The sequence below is a fragment of the Coenobita brevimanus genome, chromosome 16, assembly GCF_032717465.1.
Source record: "Coenobita brevimanus isolate Jiangsu-jjx chromosome 16, ASM3271746v2, whole genome shotgun sequence".
NCBI classification, from domain to species: Eukaryota; Metazoa; Arthropoda; class Malacostraca; order Decapoda; family Coenobitidae; genus Coenobita; species Coenobita brevimanus.
The window spans coordinates 27966501-27983122 of NC_136969.1; the positions used below are offsets into that span (position 1 = coordinate 27966501).

The window sequence follows — 16622 nt, forward strand, 5'->3', positions numbered from 1 at the left end:
GATAAAATGTCCAAATTCTATCTATCTATCTATCTATCTATACCCAGACACCATAATCCCTTAAGAGGTGGCCGTCTGAGTTAGTTTTATGGGGAGGGGCACTAACCCTTCACCAACCCACGTGCTGACACACAGGGAACACATATGGGTTGATTACATGGTTACCAGCTAGTACTGTAAATGGTTTCCTGGCTTACAGGAAACCACTAGGCTTGCCACTCAATGTCAGGCCACCTGAAGAGGATAGAAGATTGATGGAAAGTGACAAGAAAGATGGGAGAAATAAGAAGAGAGGGCAGACACTGAAAAAGAATGATAAAGGTGTATGAGGAAGTAGGCAGCACCACATCAAGAGAGTGGATGATGGTTGCCACCACCTCCTAATTCAATACAGGAATTAGTAAGTACAGTATACCTTTGATATACCCATTAACTCTCCAATGCATAATCCTGCTGTAGTCCTATTTGGCATCTGGCACACATTCACACTTACCATCTTTACTGACAGAGCTGGAACAATCTGTATGAAATTAAATGGACTCTCCTGTAACAATACTTTTTTTTTTTTCCTGTGTGCACATGATGATCCAAAGCAGTAAGGCTCTAGCACAGTGCCAATATACCCATTATCAATTAACTGACATTCAGTAAATGAATTTTTTAGCTGTGTAATAAAACTTATAATGCTGTAAAAGTCTCAGCTTGGAGTTTGTACACAGCAGAAGAATTCCCTTCCAGCAAACAATGACTGAGATTTTTTACTACATGTGTAGCAACATTTCATTCTTATGGTAATACTGTACTTCTCATGAGTCTGCTGTAGCACACATGCATGCACAAACAATGGAAGCACATGGGCACACACTTGCACACACACACACACACACACACACACACACACACACACACACACACACACACACACACACACCGCTCGCTGGTGCAGTGGTAACGTTCTCGCTTGCCAACTGGTGGACGGGAGTTCGTGCCTCGCTCAGGTTGCGAAAAGTTTCACTGACGAAGTGGGTGGTTACTGTCCCCCTCGAGCAAGGGGACAGGTGTGTGCGTGTGTGAAGGTCACAGCCTTGCCCTTAGATCGGACTATATGAGCTCTCAGCTTCCTTCCGGGAGGGTAAAAACTGACGATCACGACCATCAAGTGATCCTGACCGACCCGGTGAATTACACACACACACACACACACACACACACACACACACACACTTACTCAAGATCACACCAACAGCGGGGCCGAGCTGAGGTCTCATTATCAACAGGTGATGATGAAAGAAGAGGGTGCTGTGATGTGGATGGTGTTCGTGCAGGGAATAGATGATACTTCTTGTTGCCTTGCCCTGGTATCCCCATCACCCCAGATGGCCGTCCAATGTCTGCGATTGTCATGTCCCCTTGATTCACTCCAGCTTCACCTTCTTCTCCATCTTGTACCGTCCATTTCTGTCCATTTACATTTCCATCTTGCCGCACACTGGTGGCTGTTTCCCCGTCTATTAAGAAAACAACTAATGTAGTAAGATAAAAGTACATACACTTGACCCTCCTCCAACTCAGTAGGTATGTTCCTGAAGGCTGCATGTTGGCAAGGATCGTGTTCAATACAATGTATCCTATGGGAAAATAGGGGTTATGTTCCCAAGTTTTACAGAAAGAGGGAGGGGATTTATAGTTTACAAGATAAAATTCTGAAGCCTAAATATATAAGTTACATATTTATTCACAGCATTATCCACCTTTGTTGTTGCAATTAACTATCATGAAAAACTGGATTTTTCATTCTAAATGGTAATAACTCGTACATAAATACAGTAAAATCTCCCACACATAACCAAATACTGTAAAACCTGCCCTTTTTGCAGTGGCCCCTTGCCAGGACATAATTTATCCCACTTTGTTAAAACTTTAAGTATCTGCCTTGAATTGGTTCTCTGCTTGGCCTTGGCTTCTATAGTGTAGTATGTGAAGTGCACATGTAACTCTGTGCGGGAGCAGCTGTATTTATGAGAAGAGTCTATGTCACTATGGGAACCCTGACAGGGTGTGAATATGTATGAGCACATAAAAGGACATTTTACTACACCCTCTTCGATGTTAATAGCTGAGTAGAAAAATGTTTTGATATTCTGAAACACATCCCTGATTCCCTGACTTCAGACAAAGATTTTTGTACTTACCAATATCATAATCAGTCCCTATGATAATGATCCCATCATCATCATCATCATCACCATCATCATCATGGGTATTCATATCATGGTTCTCCTTCTCTTTTGCAGACTCGTCTTTGCTACCATCAGCTTCTGGCTGTGTATCTGGCAGCAGAGGGTGAGGGTCTTCGAAAAGTACATGAACATCACCCACCGCCTCATTGTCATACTCGCTATAGTCCTCAGTCACGGGAACAGAGTCCGGCCGAGATGCTCTCAGGTGCTTACGAATATCCTGTGGAGTCATTTGAAAATATATCATTCCAGTATGCTCATGTATGTTCAGTTTCTACAACCTATTTATTGCCACATGCCTTCATCCCAGAGGAGGGTGTCCTCAAACAGATTACCAGCACCTCCATGTCATTCTGTTCTCTCCTGTCAGGTTGCCCTCAGTCTACAGTGGAATCTCCTAAATCGCGCGGTCCTAAATAGTGGATTCATAATACGCAGCAACATCATGCAACAGTTTACAGTATCAGTAACTCGCGGAAATTATACGAAATTCGCGAATGCAGCCTCAAAAGTGACACTTTTCCAATTCCTCATGTAATACATGCCACCATTACCTCAAGCCCGCATGTCTAGCCAGGGGTAAACCAATCATGGTCAAGCATGGCAGTTGCTAAACCAATCATATTCAAGCATTGCACGTATTATAAGCCAAGTACAACACTTCCTTCCCTTGTCAAGCATGAAGGATGCGTGCACTTTACACCCTGGCACCCAACTCAGTGCACTGTCTCCTCCCCGTTGTTGGTGTATGGTTCTGGTGTGGTGAGGGGATTTTTTTTTTCCCCCCGTGCTTCCTTTGCCTGCTCAGTGTTACCATGGCCGATCAACCTTCTAAACCTACAACTTTTTCAAGGAAGGGGAAGAAGAAGAAGCCAACATTAACTTACATTCCAAAGTTAGATGTAATAAGGAGGACTGACAGCAATGAGAGGAAAGCCAGAGTTGTCCACCAATTACAACTCATTCAACAAGGTAATTCTTTACTAAATGGGTGTGGCAATTCCACCTATATTATAACAAACTCATAATTTCAAGTTAAGTAATTTTGGTACACATGCAACAAGATAGTTAACTGTTGAACTGTTAGTGCAAGAAATGAGTGGAAAAAGACAAAGTATATTCAATTTGGGGTATTTAAGGAAGCGGACAGGTTGCCCATGGCAATGTTTACTGATCTCTATGACTGGTTGCATTGTTTACCAACCACCATTTCAACTGGACGCATCAGTGTATCACACATTCTAAATCCCCATTAACAGCTTTCAGAGGTAAGTTTATAAAAATGCCCAGTAGCTGTGGTAATCCAGGAACAAGAACAAGTAATCTGTGAAAGACTTATTTCAATAGAAAATATGGAAAGGCCACGCCCGTCTGGTAAAGAATTAATCTCAACAAATCAGTGACTATTATGACAGCATGGAGGCAGCTGAGGGGTGACAATGACACTGCTTCTGTTGTCTCCACTATGAGGGGTTACTGAGGGAGACTGATGAGGAGGAAAGGGAAATGTTCTCCTGAGCTAGACCTTATTAGATCATATAGCCCTGCTAGGTGACTAGAGGGCACTACTCTTCCCATCATGGCAGCTACCAGGTGTGGCTCAAACTCACGACCCCCGGTCCTGAGTCCGACACTCTACCACCGAGCCCTCCTGCCCCCTGATGATGATGAGGAAGCAGCACAGAGGTGGCAGCATGAAGCAGCAGCACACTCGCCTCATGCCGAGAGGCCGTAGTCCACCTCAAGCCTCGGAACCCCTCCCCCCTCCCTCGTCCATTTAAACAATGTCGTCAGTCAGTCAGATAAGAATCTTACAACACTGTTCATTCCCACTGAATATGCTTTCCTAATTTCTTTTCCAGGACGTTAGTGTTCGCTGGTGACCAGTTTGATGTAGGTTTGTGGGTAAGGAGGGTAACTTTTCTGAGGTGACAGACTCATAAGTAATTTTCCCATAAGATTAGCTATTTCTAACTAGCAGAATTCTCAAATCGCAGTGCGTGCTCTAGAATTCTCAAATCGCAGTGCGTGCTCTAGAATTCTCAAATCGCAGTGCGTGCTCAGTCTCATAAAGCCGCAATTTAGGAGATTCCACTGTAATTCACACCTCTCTCATTCATATACTCTCCACTCATCCCTTCAACTAAATTTTAATAAAAGAGTAAAAGCCTGAAAAGAATACAGTATGATTCAAATACCGTATCTGAGACATTAACTGTGCCATACGTGATAGAAAACTGTCAGGAATCATTTAATGCATGTGTTCTGTCCTGAGTATAAGAAACCCTTTTTAATGCCCTTTTTTGCCATGAAGCCAACAGTTGTTGTTGTTAACCTCAGTCTGTCTGATTTAGCAGATCCATCACGCACAGACAAGCAACTGCCTCTGCAGGGCCATCCCGTGCCATATGTGAGAGTCATCTGATGAAGAAAGAATATTCTTACATTTTATTCCTGCTACTGTACCTCCAGATGATTTTATTAAACTCAAGAAATGATCTGTCATAATGATGGAATGGAGCAATTCCTTCACATACTTTGATGTGATTCACATCACAAAAATTACTTCCTGAAACTGTATTTTAATGCAAATCATGTCACCATACCAGACAAAATGAATTTGGAAAGAAAAATATTGTTTGCCTGCCAGTGAAGCATCCCTTGGCCAGGAAAGACCACATTCTTACAGCCATGCATGGAAGGGTTAATAATGACAATATCTAACTCCTTCAGCTGGAAAAGTCTCTCCTGAACTGAATGAATATATTACTTGAATATTCATTTGTTCGTTTGCTTATAAACGCCCCCAATATGCTTGCATGCACTGGCCTTGGTTACTTAATGGTGTCTCTCCATGCTGTTTGTTCTCTAGAAGCCTCTACTCAGTCCCTTGACTCTGAGGCTACACTCTAGGAACCTCGTTCCTAGTCACTCCCCGTGTACCTCTCACAACTCCGTCACCAGCCTTCAAACCACACATTCTCTGCACCCAGCTGTCATCCTCCATCCACTCCTTATGCCTAAGCCATCTCAATCTATCCCTTCTTATCACGACACTAATACATTTTAAGTCCAAGCCTTCCTCTCAACAAATGATTTGCAATCCTAACCCCTCAGGGCTGTCATTCAAGGATGCAATACAGATCAATCTAATCACTGTCATCTCTGTACATTTGAGACTTAAAACATCTTCACCTTTCCTGCCCAAATCACACTCTTGTACAGCAGTACACTCCTAACACATGCTGCATACAAGGACCCCTTTGCATAGAGGATGAGTCCACTCAATGGCAGGAAAGGTAACTACTCCCTAAACTTCTTTCAATCACCCCCTACCTTTGCTACTGAGGTAGCTACAGCCCCACCTCCTGTGCATATGTCTCTCAGATAACAAAACATCTCCACACTCTCAAGAAACTTTCCAGCAAGATTAATCCTTTGCTTCCTCTCTGTTTCTGTTTGCTCTACATAATGCACACACAAAACCATAATTATCGTGTAGCCTACCTCTGATACCACTACATCACCTGTGCACTCACTTTTCACAAACACTGCACAAAGGAACACTTATTCACAGTTCAGGACACTCCTACAGGGACAGATGCTTGCCTACGGTTGATGGGTTTCCTTGGCCAGACAAACTGAGGTTATTCAACAAGAGAAAACACTGTACAAAATGGAGCTACTTCCCATACCCTTGTGGCAAAATGTGGTCACACTCCTGCTTTAAAAGTACTGCCACCTGGCCTAGATATCATACCTTTTGTTTTATCTGCGTTTACTTTCCAGCTCTTGTGCACCGTTTGATCTCTCCACTTCTTAACTTTTTGCTCTGCTACCCTCTCATTCTCTGTGATCAACACCAAGTCATTATCATACATCAACTTCCATGGAAGTCCAGGTCTGAAGTCATATCAAGCACCCTGATAAACAATTCGAGGCTTAAAACCGATCCCTGATGCCCACCGATGTTCACGGAAAAGTCATCACTCAAACCTTTGTTCATTCTCATCTGGTGCAAGCACCCAAGATGCCAAAAGTGGATAATATTATCCTTAACCCCTTAAACGCGGATCGTCTCTTTTGCGACGATCGGCAATAAGGACATAACGGCGGATCGTCGCATTTGTGATTCTAGTAAATTTTGAATAACCGCGGGCAAGCAGGCTCCAGCTGGTATTGTCTATCAGTACCACCACCCTCTAGCTACAACTAGCATACTTTACCTTTGTACTACTGACCTCAGTTGTTGCCAAATATCGCGTTTTCCCCCCGTCCCCCTCCCACCACAGCCCGGCCAGCCTGGCTGTGATACATGGCAGCGCTCTGAGCGCTCAGAACTGTAAATCTGCGCTCTCCTCTCACAAGCAGTTTATGCTACTAGGAAACGCTTGTTTCCCCAGTTGTAACACTAGCTTTTTTTCTCACGGTTTGCCCCTGTTTAGCGTCAGTTTACTGCAGGCTTTCAAAGTGACATTATGGCGAGTTCTAGCTCTTCCCAGTCAGTGCAAGCGGCCGACAGGAACGAGAATAAAGTGGCGGGCGTAAGGCCGAATAAAAAGTGTGCCGTGGTGATCTTTTGGGAAGTAATATGATTGAAAATAATGTAGTATACATGTTTTTAGCTGTGAAAATGGAAATGTTCGTTGAGTGACGGGAAGACCGCCGCCACAGTGCATGTCGGCTGTATGCTCCGTTGATTTTAGCCTTATTTTCAGTGCTTATTGTACAAATACGGATTCCTAACTACCTTTACGTTGTAGTATAAAGTTTACTGTGACAGAATGAGGCTGTGGTAGAGGGGAAACCAGGTTGCTGGAGGTGTGAAAGTGAAGATTTGGTTACCCAACTTTGCAAGTCTCCACAAGTCCTTGGGTAGTCCACGAAGGCTCAACACCTGTCTCTGGAGAAAGCTGAATGTAAGTAGTATCTGCCATACCAAGTATAATGTTCTAGGGTTAATCTCTGATTTTTGGCGAATATTTTCCTACAGGTACTCAGACCGCGATACAACCCCGCCACTCAGGGGGGAACGACTGTACACGGCCGCGTTTAAGGGGTTAATTAGATTCAGATAGGTAAATGTGAAGCTACATTACATGGTGAAATATTTTTGGCCTATCAGAAGGAGCCTGGATTTCAAGGGCTAGAATGATGAGTGAATGGAAGCGTGGCCCATTGAACTGGGTAAACTTTGGCTGTCTGGATGTTGCTACTCCTCACCCTGCCCTAGGGTGGGAAAAGAGGTCCGGATGATGATGATGATGATGATGATGATGATGATGATGATGATGATGATGATGATGATGATGATAATGATGATGATGATGATTTCAAAATGATGGCACTGTACAGTACTGTATTAAGATTTTCAGAGACTCATTCAGTTTACCTCCAAATGACTTTATTCAGACTTTTTCAAATGGAGAGGTTAGATATTTCTATCATTAGCCTATCTGCTGCCAAAGTTCTTATTTCAGTTCAATAAAATTCATACAGAGGTAGTATGCATAAAACAAATACGCAGAGGTTTAATGTAGTCCCCATAGGGCTACAATTCTTTCTTAAGTTCAGTGAAATCATACAAAGATAGTACAAATAAAACAAATAAGTGGAGGTGTAAAATAAAGTCCCTTCTAAGTTCAATAAAATCATGCAGAGGTATAAAACAAATAAGTAAAGTTTTAAAGTAATGCACATACCTTCATTACAACCAGCTGGTGTCGAAGGCGTCGTATCTGGTGGTCAATGGCAACTTTACTGAGGCGCCAAGCATGGGGGTCCTGATACACATCATCAGTACAGTCTACTGCTGAACCACGCACTCGACACCCAGGACGCACTCCACTCACACCCGCTCCTGCCATCACATGGTAAAAAAAAATTAGCTTTAGCTACTTCAGTTATTTTACTGTAAATTTTATCTCTTCAACTCTGGAAAATCATTTGTACTTTACTACTTCTAGATAATTTTATTTGCCTTACGAGAGATGTTTTTGACAGGAGGGATTTGATATATGCTTGATTAACTCCTTCATTACTCTGGGGTGCTCATATGCTCAATAAAGTCATCTGCAAGCACTCAGAATATAACCACCAACATCATAATAAAGGATTTAAAACCACTTGTTCTATCATGGACTGTAACTGAGAGAGTGAAGCTTGACAAATTGATCAGGATCTTTGTAGGATACAAACCTCTGTCCCACAAAATGGCAGTTGATGATATAACCACTTACTGCATTTCCTTTGATTAAGTGGAGTTTTTTATACCTATCACACTCCCTACATGTCAACAAGAGGGTTGGTGGAGGGTTAGTGCCCCTCCCCGTAAAACAACTCAAGGACTAACGGCCACCCCTTACATAATTATGGCATCTGTCTGTAGACAGACAGACTACAGCACTAGAATCCAAAATACTGCCCCCATAATCTTTGCTTGGGATAGGAGTCATCACAGTAAAAATGATCTTTCAGCTATACTGTATTATGTTATTAAAACTGAGGGTGCAAAGGGATAGGCAAGTCCCCAAGTTATGACAGTCATTTCTGAAACCCTGTGAGGATAGGAAAAGCCTGCATTCCATTTCACAAAACACAATTGGTAATGAGATAGGTCTAATTTTTTTTTTATTCCCATTATAACTTTCACTACTGATATAAAAATGGGTCGGCCCAATTCTAATAATACACCCATTTGTCTTATTCACCTTTTTTTCAAGAGAGGCTGCACCTTTTCTTCAAGAAAGACTGCATGTTTTGAAAGCAGGGGGTAATGATACAATTCTAAAAGTTATACTGTTCCAAAATGCTGTACAGTACCTACACTGTACAGTAAAATTAGCAATCGGTGTGGCAGAAATACTTTAGGTCAAAAAAAAAATAATAATAAATAAATAAAAAAATGTATACTTTTGTGGAGGGTGTCTGTAATTCTACATCCACAGACTTCTTCCTCTGGGGGTTTGTTAAGGAGTTTCCAGTCATTCATTGCCAAACACACTATAAATTCTGGTAATTGTGGATCACAGGTGCTTGTGCAGAGAGTGACTAAGGTATTCTCAGAAAAGCATGGCAGGAAGATAAATATATATCTGACACAAGTAACTTGAGGAAGTCACTGAAATTTTGTAATTTCAAAAAGTAAATCTATACCTCTGAATCTAATAAATTACTATATACAGTTCTTGTTTTCTAATTTAGAGAAAAATCATGTATTGGATCCAAAACTCTGCAGCCACAAATGCTATTAACTCTAAGCTGCAGACCTCACGTGAGACATAATGAAGGTCTGCACGAGCCAACCCGCAAGCTTCATATGAAGTACAGTTTACATTGATTATAAAACAATGGCTCAGGAGAGGTAAACTACCTTATAAATAATCATCCTAACAGGAGTTAATTCACGACAGATATCCTTCGCACGAGGGACTCTTTTGTCAGTCTGGGTTTCCGAGAGGCAGACCAATAAGACCTGGGATGAGGTCACAGAGTGTGACCTCCAAGATAAGGGACCTGACTAGGGAGGCTGCCAAAGATCAAGCAGCATGGAATGCCACCACTAGGTGACCAAGGCTGATACATGCATGTTGGAGCCTTTATAAATGTAATTAAACCAAACAGATAAGGGCTATCCTTGCTGTGAGTATTTTTTTAAAATCCTTTTCTGCTATTAACCCCTTCAGCATGGTGACTTCTATTATACTTAAGTCTCACTACCCAAGACCTTCTGTTGTGAAAGGTTTAATGAAGGTTATACACTACTGTATCTAATTCCTCCGGTTTGAAAAAGCCCTCAAGCTAAGTGAACTGACTAAAGGGGATAACAGGTCACTACTGAAGGGGTTGTCCTCATTAAATTAATCAAAAATTGCCTGTTAAAGTTCCACTGCTACCGTAAGGATGATTTGCCAATTCTTCTCAATTTATGACCTCAGTTGTGTGTAAAATTTGTGAATAATTAAAACTAATCCCAGGCTCATAAAAAGGAGTGCCTGTACTTTGACATTACCTCAGCCTCAACTGACCTGTTGGTGTGGTTACCAGGACTGACAAGTTGCCACTTCCAGCAATGTTGCTCACACTCTGCAATTAACATTCAACAGATCATAATCTTTTCAATATCAGAATTTTCACATAGGCTTATAGCAAGTATGCCTTTCAAGATTAACATTTAGTATTCATGACAATCAGTTTAAGCAAAGTCATCATCATCATCTAATCATATATTGCCCCATGAGGAGCAACTTAATTAAACTAAGTACAAACAGTAAATATTTATGCAAAGATGTTTGGTACAAATGCTAGGCAGTAGGGTTGCCACATGCCTATATCAGTGCATAAAGGAGAGGTTTCCATCCCAAGCATATATTCTCTCTTCTATTCCCAGAGGGATTTAGTGTAATAAAAATTCAGTTTTCTCCATCCAAACCCAATATGGCAGACGAATTTATTACACACAAGTTCTAACTCACTTCAAGGCTTTCCAGTTCATCAGACAAGGAGTCAATGGTCACTTCCAGGTCCCTAATTTCCTCATCTTTGACAAAGGCATCCACCTCGTCCTCACCATCATCCTCGTAATCGCTGTAATCGTCTCCATCCTCCCTCACCAGCTGCCCTCCTTCACTGGTGCTCCGCCTCTGTCTGGTGAAATCCCATGGTTATTTCTTTTCTTTATATTGCACTCTTTTAAATATGAAAAATCTCTAGGAATACATTTACTCAATAATGTAAAGAAGTAGCTAAAAAATATGAATGAAAATCAACTAAGTAAACACACAGAAAAAAAAAAGAACACTCGTTTCGTTTTCGTTTCGTTTTTAAAGGCTCCAACATGCATGTGTCGGCCTTGGTCACCTAATGGCGGCTCTCCACGCTGCACGATCCATTGCAGCCTCCCTGTTCAGTCCCTTAACCCTAAGGTCACACTTAATGACCTCGTCCCATGTCTTTCTCGGTCTACCCCTCATAACCCCACCCCCAATATTAACACTTCTCACCCTCCTCACCCAATTATCATCCCCCATCCTCTCCACATGTCCAAACCACCTCAATCTACCTCTCCTCATCACAACACCAATACACTCCAGTCCCATCCTACCTCTCAACTCTTCCATTGTAAACCCAGCCCCTCCAGGCCTTGGACGCAAGGACGCACTGCACATCCACCTAATCATTGTCATTTCTGTACGCCTGAGCCGGCGAATATCTTCCTCCTTCACTGCCCAGGTCTCACTGCCATACAGCATTACACTCCTAACACATGCTGCATACAAAGACCCCTTAGACACGTAGGAGAGCCCTCTCAATGTCAGGAGAGGCAAGAGCTCCTGAACTTCTTCCAACCACTTCTCACCCTAGCCACAGAGCTAGCTCCAGCCCCCACCTCCAGCACACAACATGTCTCCCAAATAACAAAACTCTTCCACACACTCAAGAGATTCACCAGCAAGTTCAATCCTTTCACGTCTGACAATCTCCACCTGCTCACCCGACACGCCGTACACATAAAATCAGCATTATCTCGCAGTCTACCTCTGATACCACTACATCTCTTATGCACCCATTTATCACACACACCACACAAGATGGAATTACTTCCCACACCCTTGTGGCAAACTGCACATAGCCCTCTCCCTCGTCTTTGACAGTACCGCCACCAACCCTAGATATCATCACTTTTGTTTTATCTGCATTTACCCTTAAACCCTTTTTGCCCCATACCATCTCTCCACTTCCCAAACCTTTCCTCCGCCTCCCTTTCATTCTCTGCAATCAACACCAAATCATCAGCATACAACAACTCCCACGGGAGTCCGTTTCTAAAGTCACGTGAAAGGGCTTCAAGTACCATGATAAACAACATGGGACTCAAGACTGACCCCTGATGCACACCAACATTCACGGAAAACTCATCACTCAAATCTCCATTCACTCTCACCTGGGTGTGAGCACCCACATACATGGCCATAACCACCCTAACCAGCCACTCCTCCAAGCCAAGCTTTCTCATTGCCCACTTCACCACCTCTCTAGGGACTCTGTCAAAGGCCTTTTCCAAATCAACAAAAACAAAATAAAGATCCCTTCTCCTACCAACATATTTTTCCTGAAGCTGTCGAACAATGAATATGGCATCAGTGGTCCCCCTACCTGGCATGAACCCGAACTGCATCTCATCAATATTCACTCTTTCTCTAATCATACCTTCTAAAACTCTCTCCATTACCTTCATTATCTGATCTAAAAGCTTTATACCTCTATAATTTCCTCTTTCCAGGGCATCACCCTTCCCTTTATACACATTTACAATTACGCTCTTCAGCCAATCATCTGGGACAACACACTCATAAATAATCCTATTTATCAGGTCAGTGACTAAACTCACCCCTATATCGCCTGAGGCCTTCAACATTTCGGCAGTCAACCCAGACACACCTGCTGCCTTCCCCACCCTCATCCTGCCTATTGCCTCACTCACAGTAGCAGTATCAATCAAAGGCCAAGGGCCAGACACTGGATCTGCTGGCTCCAAACCTTCCCTGTCCCAGTCAAACTCCTCATTCAACAACCGGATTCATAATGCTCTCTCCATGCATCTTTAATATCCTCACTGTTCACCACTACCCTTCCTTCATCATTCTTCACACACTGCTCACCTATGATATCCCGATTATCCCTCTTCACCTGACCTGCCACCCTAAATATATTTTTCTTTTCCCCATGATTTAGGTTAGCAAGTAATTGTCTCTGTGACTCAGACTTTGCCCTGTATACCTCTCTTCTAGCCCTACGCTTGGCAGCCAAATATTCCTCTTTGCTACCACCCTTCTTCCATTCCCGGAAAAGCCTTCTTTTCTCCTTAATTGCAGCTTCTACACCCTCATCCCACCACCAAGTTACTTTATGTCTTGGTGGTCCTCTTGTCCAGCCGCATGTTACATCAGTAACTCTCAAGAAATTGTTCTTGAGGGCTCTGTACTGTTCATTAACGCCTTTGTCTACAGCTCCCTGTTCAGCCACCACTCTCCTCAACTCGCTATAGAAGGCATCCCTTACTACTTGGTTTTTCAGCTTCCATATTTTCCTCCTAGGTACATAAGTCCTCTTTTTCATCACTTGTTCTTTAAGCACCATATCACAAATCAACAGTTTGTGCTGCTGCACCCCCTCCTCACTTCCTATAACTTTAACATCCCTCACTAACCTCCTATCGGCCCTCCTAACCAGAAAATAATCTATCTGACTGCTATTTCCCCCAGACTCATACGTAATTAACCTACTGTCTCTTTTCCTAAAATATGTGTTGCACACAATCATATCCGTTGCCTCCCCAAACTCGAGTATCCTTTCCCCTTCTGCATTCCTTAGACCATACGCACATCCCCCATGCACTCCTTCATAACCTTGTGCTGCTTCACCTACATGACCATTTAAGTCACCTCCCAAAATCACCATCTCATCATCCCGCATACCACCCACTACACGTATTAAATCATCCCAAAATCTATCTTTCTCTGATTCATCCAATCCTGCCTGTGGTGCATATGCCGATATAATCGCAGCTACCTTTCTTCCCAACAGAATTTTCACTACCAATATCCTATAAACACTCTCAAAACATTCATAACATATTACACCCATTTCTCCGCAACCATCACACCAACACCTCCATATCCGTCTGTCCCCCCTGCCAAAACAACTTATAGCAACAGTCCTTCCCAACAATTTTTCTGGCTGATCCACCCCTGTACCGGACTTCCTGCAACACGCCACATCCACCCACCTCCCCTACTGAATGCCTCAACGACTTCCCCTGCTCTTCCCCTCAAACTTCCCATTCCATGAACCCACCCTCATCCCCATGGGTGATTTACTGTCCTCAGGCTTGCTTTGAAACTTATTTTGTTTTGTCATCTTCAGTATTAATAAGGGGGACAGACACAGCACGGGTCCCACTCACTGCACAGTCCCAGGTCCAGGCAATGGATCTGGGACCCCTAACCACCAGCTTACCAGTGGCTGTGGTAGTGGCCTCGGGGCACCCCGCCAGGACAGCTGCAGGGACACCCTCCAAGCGTGTCTTGGCACTGCAACTATCCCGCCATTATACACCCACTGATAGGAAGCCTCCTGGGCGCTACTCCCAGGTTCGGGCCCCTCTCTATTGAGGCGGAAGCAGCAGCCTGGGAACCGCAATGCCCTGTACCCTCTAGCACAGGCCTGAGCCCCATCTCGCCCTGGACCCACGATCTATGCTGGCGGAACCCACGCCACGCCTCCCCCCAGAAGTCCGCCACTAGGTAGCGGGGGCAAAGTTTTCTGGCCGCATGCCCTTGCTGGCGCCAACCCCTGTAACGTAGTGGGATACGTTGTGTGAAATGTAAAGTGCATGTGGTGTAGTGCATTGATAGTCAGAGGAAATGTTTGGGAGAGTATGCTGGTCTACTCTCCATGTTACTGTCACACTGAAAAGGTCAGCAAAGGGGGATGGTTACATAGCTAGTGAAACAGGAGCTCCAGCTCTCCCTATCACCAGCATTCCCATTCCCCTCGGGAGTACCACCCTGTTCGGCCCGTGCTACGGCCTCCTCCTGCACAATATAAACAGCCAATCCATCCATGTATCATCCTATCCTGTGTGGCCACATAAGAGAGCAGAGGTTTAGGGCTAGGATATTCCATTAGGTAAATAATTTAAGCCCTTCAGCCCAATGACAACTTCCATTTTATCCTTGCTACCTCCAGATGAGTTTATTCAGCTAAAGTAAAGACAAGTGGATGTGAAGTGGTTAATGGGGAATTTTTAAAATCTATTCAACAAATCACCTTTCCACAATAAACTGAAATCATCAGGAGTTTGCAAGAATAACACAGCATGTCATCAGATTGTAAAGATTAAGGCAAGGTACCAGTCACAACAGACAATAAAGACACAGAAAATCCAGCAGGTTATAATCTTCTCACCTGGAGAAGTGGTTACGAGGGTGCCAGCTGCTAGACATGCTCAGGCTGGCCTCCATCAACTCACTACTGTCTACATCATTGAACACCTTGATGAACTTTGCTCCAAGGTTCCTCAGATCTGAAAGCAATACAGATATATGAAAGTATTAGCTCATAAAATCATGACAAGTTACAGCTACATCCATCTACCAGGCATGTTGTTCATTTTCTGCCTAGTAGTAAACAATTAAGATTTTATTCTAGCAACTACCAGATAACTGAATTAAGCTGAAAGAAGCACACTCCCTTTAAAGGACAAAAATTTTCTCAGTCAGCTTCAAAAGTAAGGTTGGAAGTTCACTACAATTATACTCTGGCTTCTGCCAATATTATTCCAGTGAGGGACACGAATATGACTGAGAGCATTCAAGTACTTATGGAAACAGTTTGGACTTATGGAGAGGATGTAGAATGAGAGACTGACTAGAAGGGTGTACATGAGTGAGGTGAAGGGAGGAGGGGGAGGGGAAACTGAGGATAAGATGGAGCGATGGAGTGGAGTGGTATATGTGAGGAGGGTGGGAGCTGGGAGGAAGGCAGCCAAATGGCAGTGGGTAGAGCAACAAGGAGGCAATTTGTTTGTGGCCACCCCTTAAGTGGTTTAAGTGTTTGGCTATAGAGATATAAGAGGGAAGTATCTTGCCCTTACAGGATATGTTCAAGACACAGTCTCCAACAAAGATTACTCCATCCCTGCATCCATCAATGTAACTCTCTTTCCCATTCATACATGTGGTGGGAGGGTTTCAAAACAGAAATTGATACTAGCAGGGATCCTAGAAACCTAATCCCCAGAAATTTTGTGGTTACAGTATCCTGTATTTGGCAAATCTGCATGTGCTGAGCTCTTATAATCATAAAATCAAATTCCATCATATTAATACTCTCATACACGAGGGCTCAGTAAAAAATCCAACCGCTCACATTTTTTTATGCAGGCTGCATCCAAGTGAAATCCCACCACTCACACTTTTCCAATGCAGGTTGCATCCAACCATATACGTTGCAGTATTTTTTCGCCATGATTTTTGGTTGTGTCATAACCTAGGCTGTGGACGCTGGGCATTCAATAAATGAGCGAACGAAAAAATATGGTACCTTCTTTCACTAGGAAGATAATTTCTTGATTTATATCCTGTAGTAATTTTATAACAATACAGTTACAAATAAGGGCAAGGGAATGAAATGATTGGAAACATTTTATGTTGCTGAGCCAGCCGCTACTACAATGGCCAGGTGTGGTCAAAGACCATAAGATATTTCTGTTCAGTACACCATAAAAATCTTTCTAATAGAGCTGGAAGTGTCATTTTTTTTACAAAAATCATCGCAAAATAAATGCTTTGCAACTTTTTCTCAACAAGCATTGATGAA

General features: G+C 43.1%; 1 protein-coding gene across 1 annotated transcript in view; it reads right to left on the bottom strand.

Moving 5' to 3' along the window:
* The window catches only part of Sulf1 (Extracellular sulfatase Sulf1), a 44239-nt gene that overhangs the window by 6810 nt on the left and 20807 nt on the right, over nucleotides 1-16622 (bottom strand). The window contains exons 12-18 of the mRNA XM_080265758.1: nucleotides 15241-15327; nucleotides 13266-13303; nucleotides 10715-10882; nucleotides 10268-10325; nucleotides 7943-8100; nucleotides 2193-2460; nucleotides 1229-1508 (exon numbers count right to left, since the gene is read on the bottom strand). Of these exons, the coding sequence (XP_080121884.1) occupies nucleotides 1229-1508; nucleotides 2193-2460; nucleotides 7943-8100; nucleotides 10268-10325; nucleotides 10715-10882; nucleotides 13266-13303; nucleotides 15241-15327 (1057 nt within the window). The remainder of the gene's footprint in view (nucleotides 1-1228; nucleotides 1509-2192; nucleotides 2461-7942; nucleotides 8101-10267; nucleotides 10326-10714; nucleotides 10883-13265; nucleotides 13304-15240; nucleotides 15328-16622) is intronic.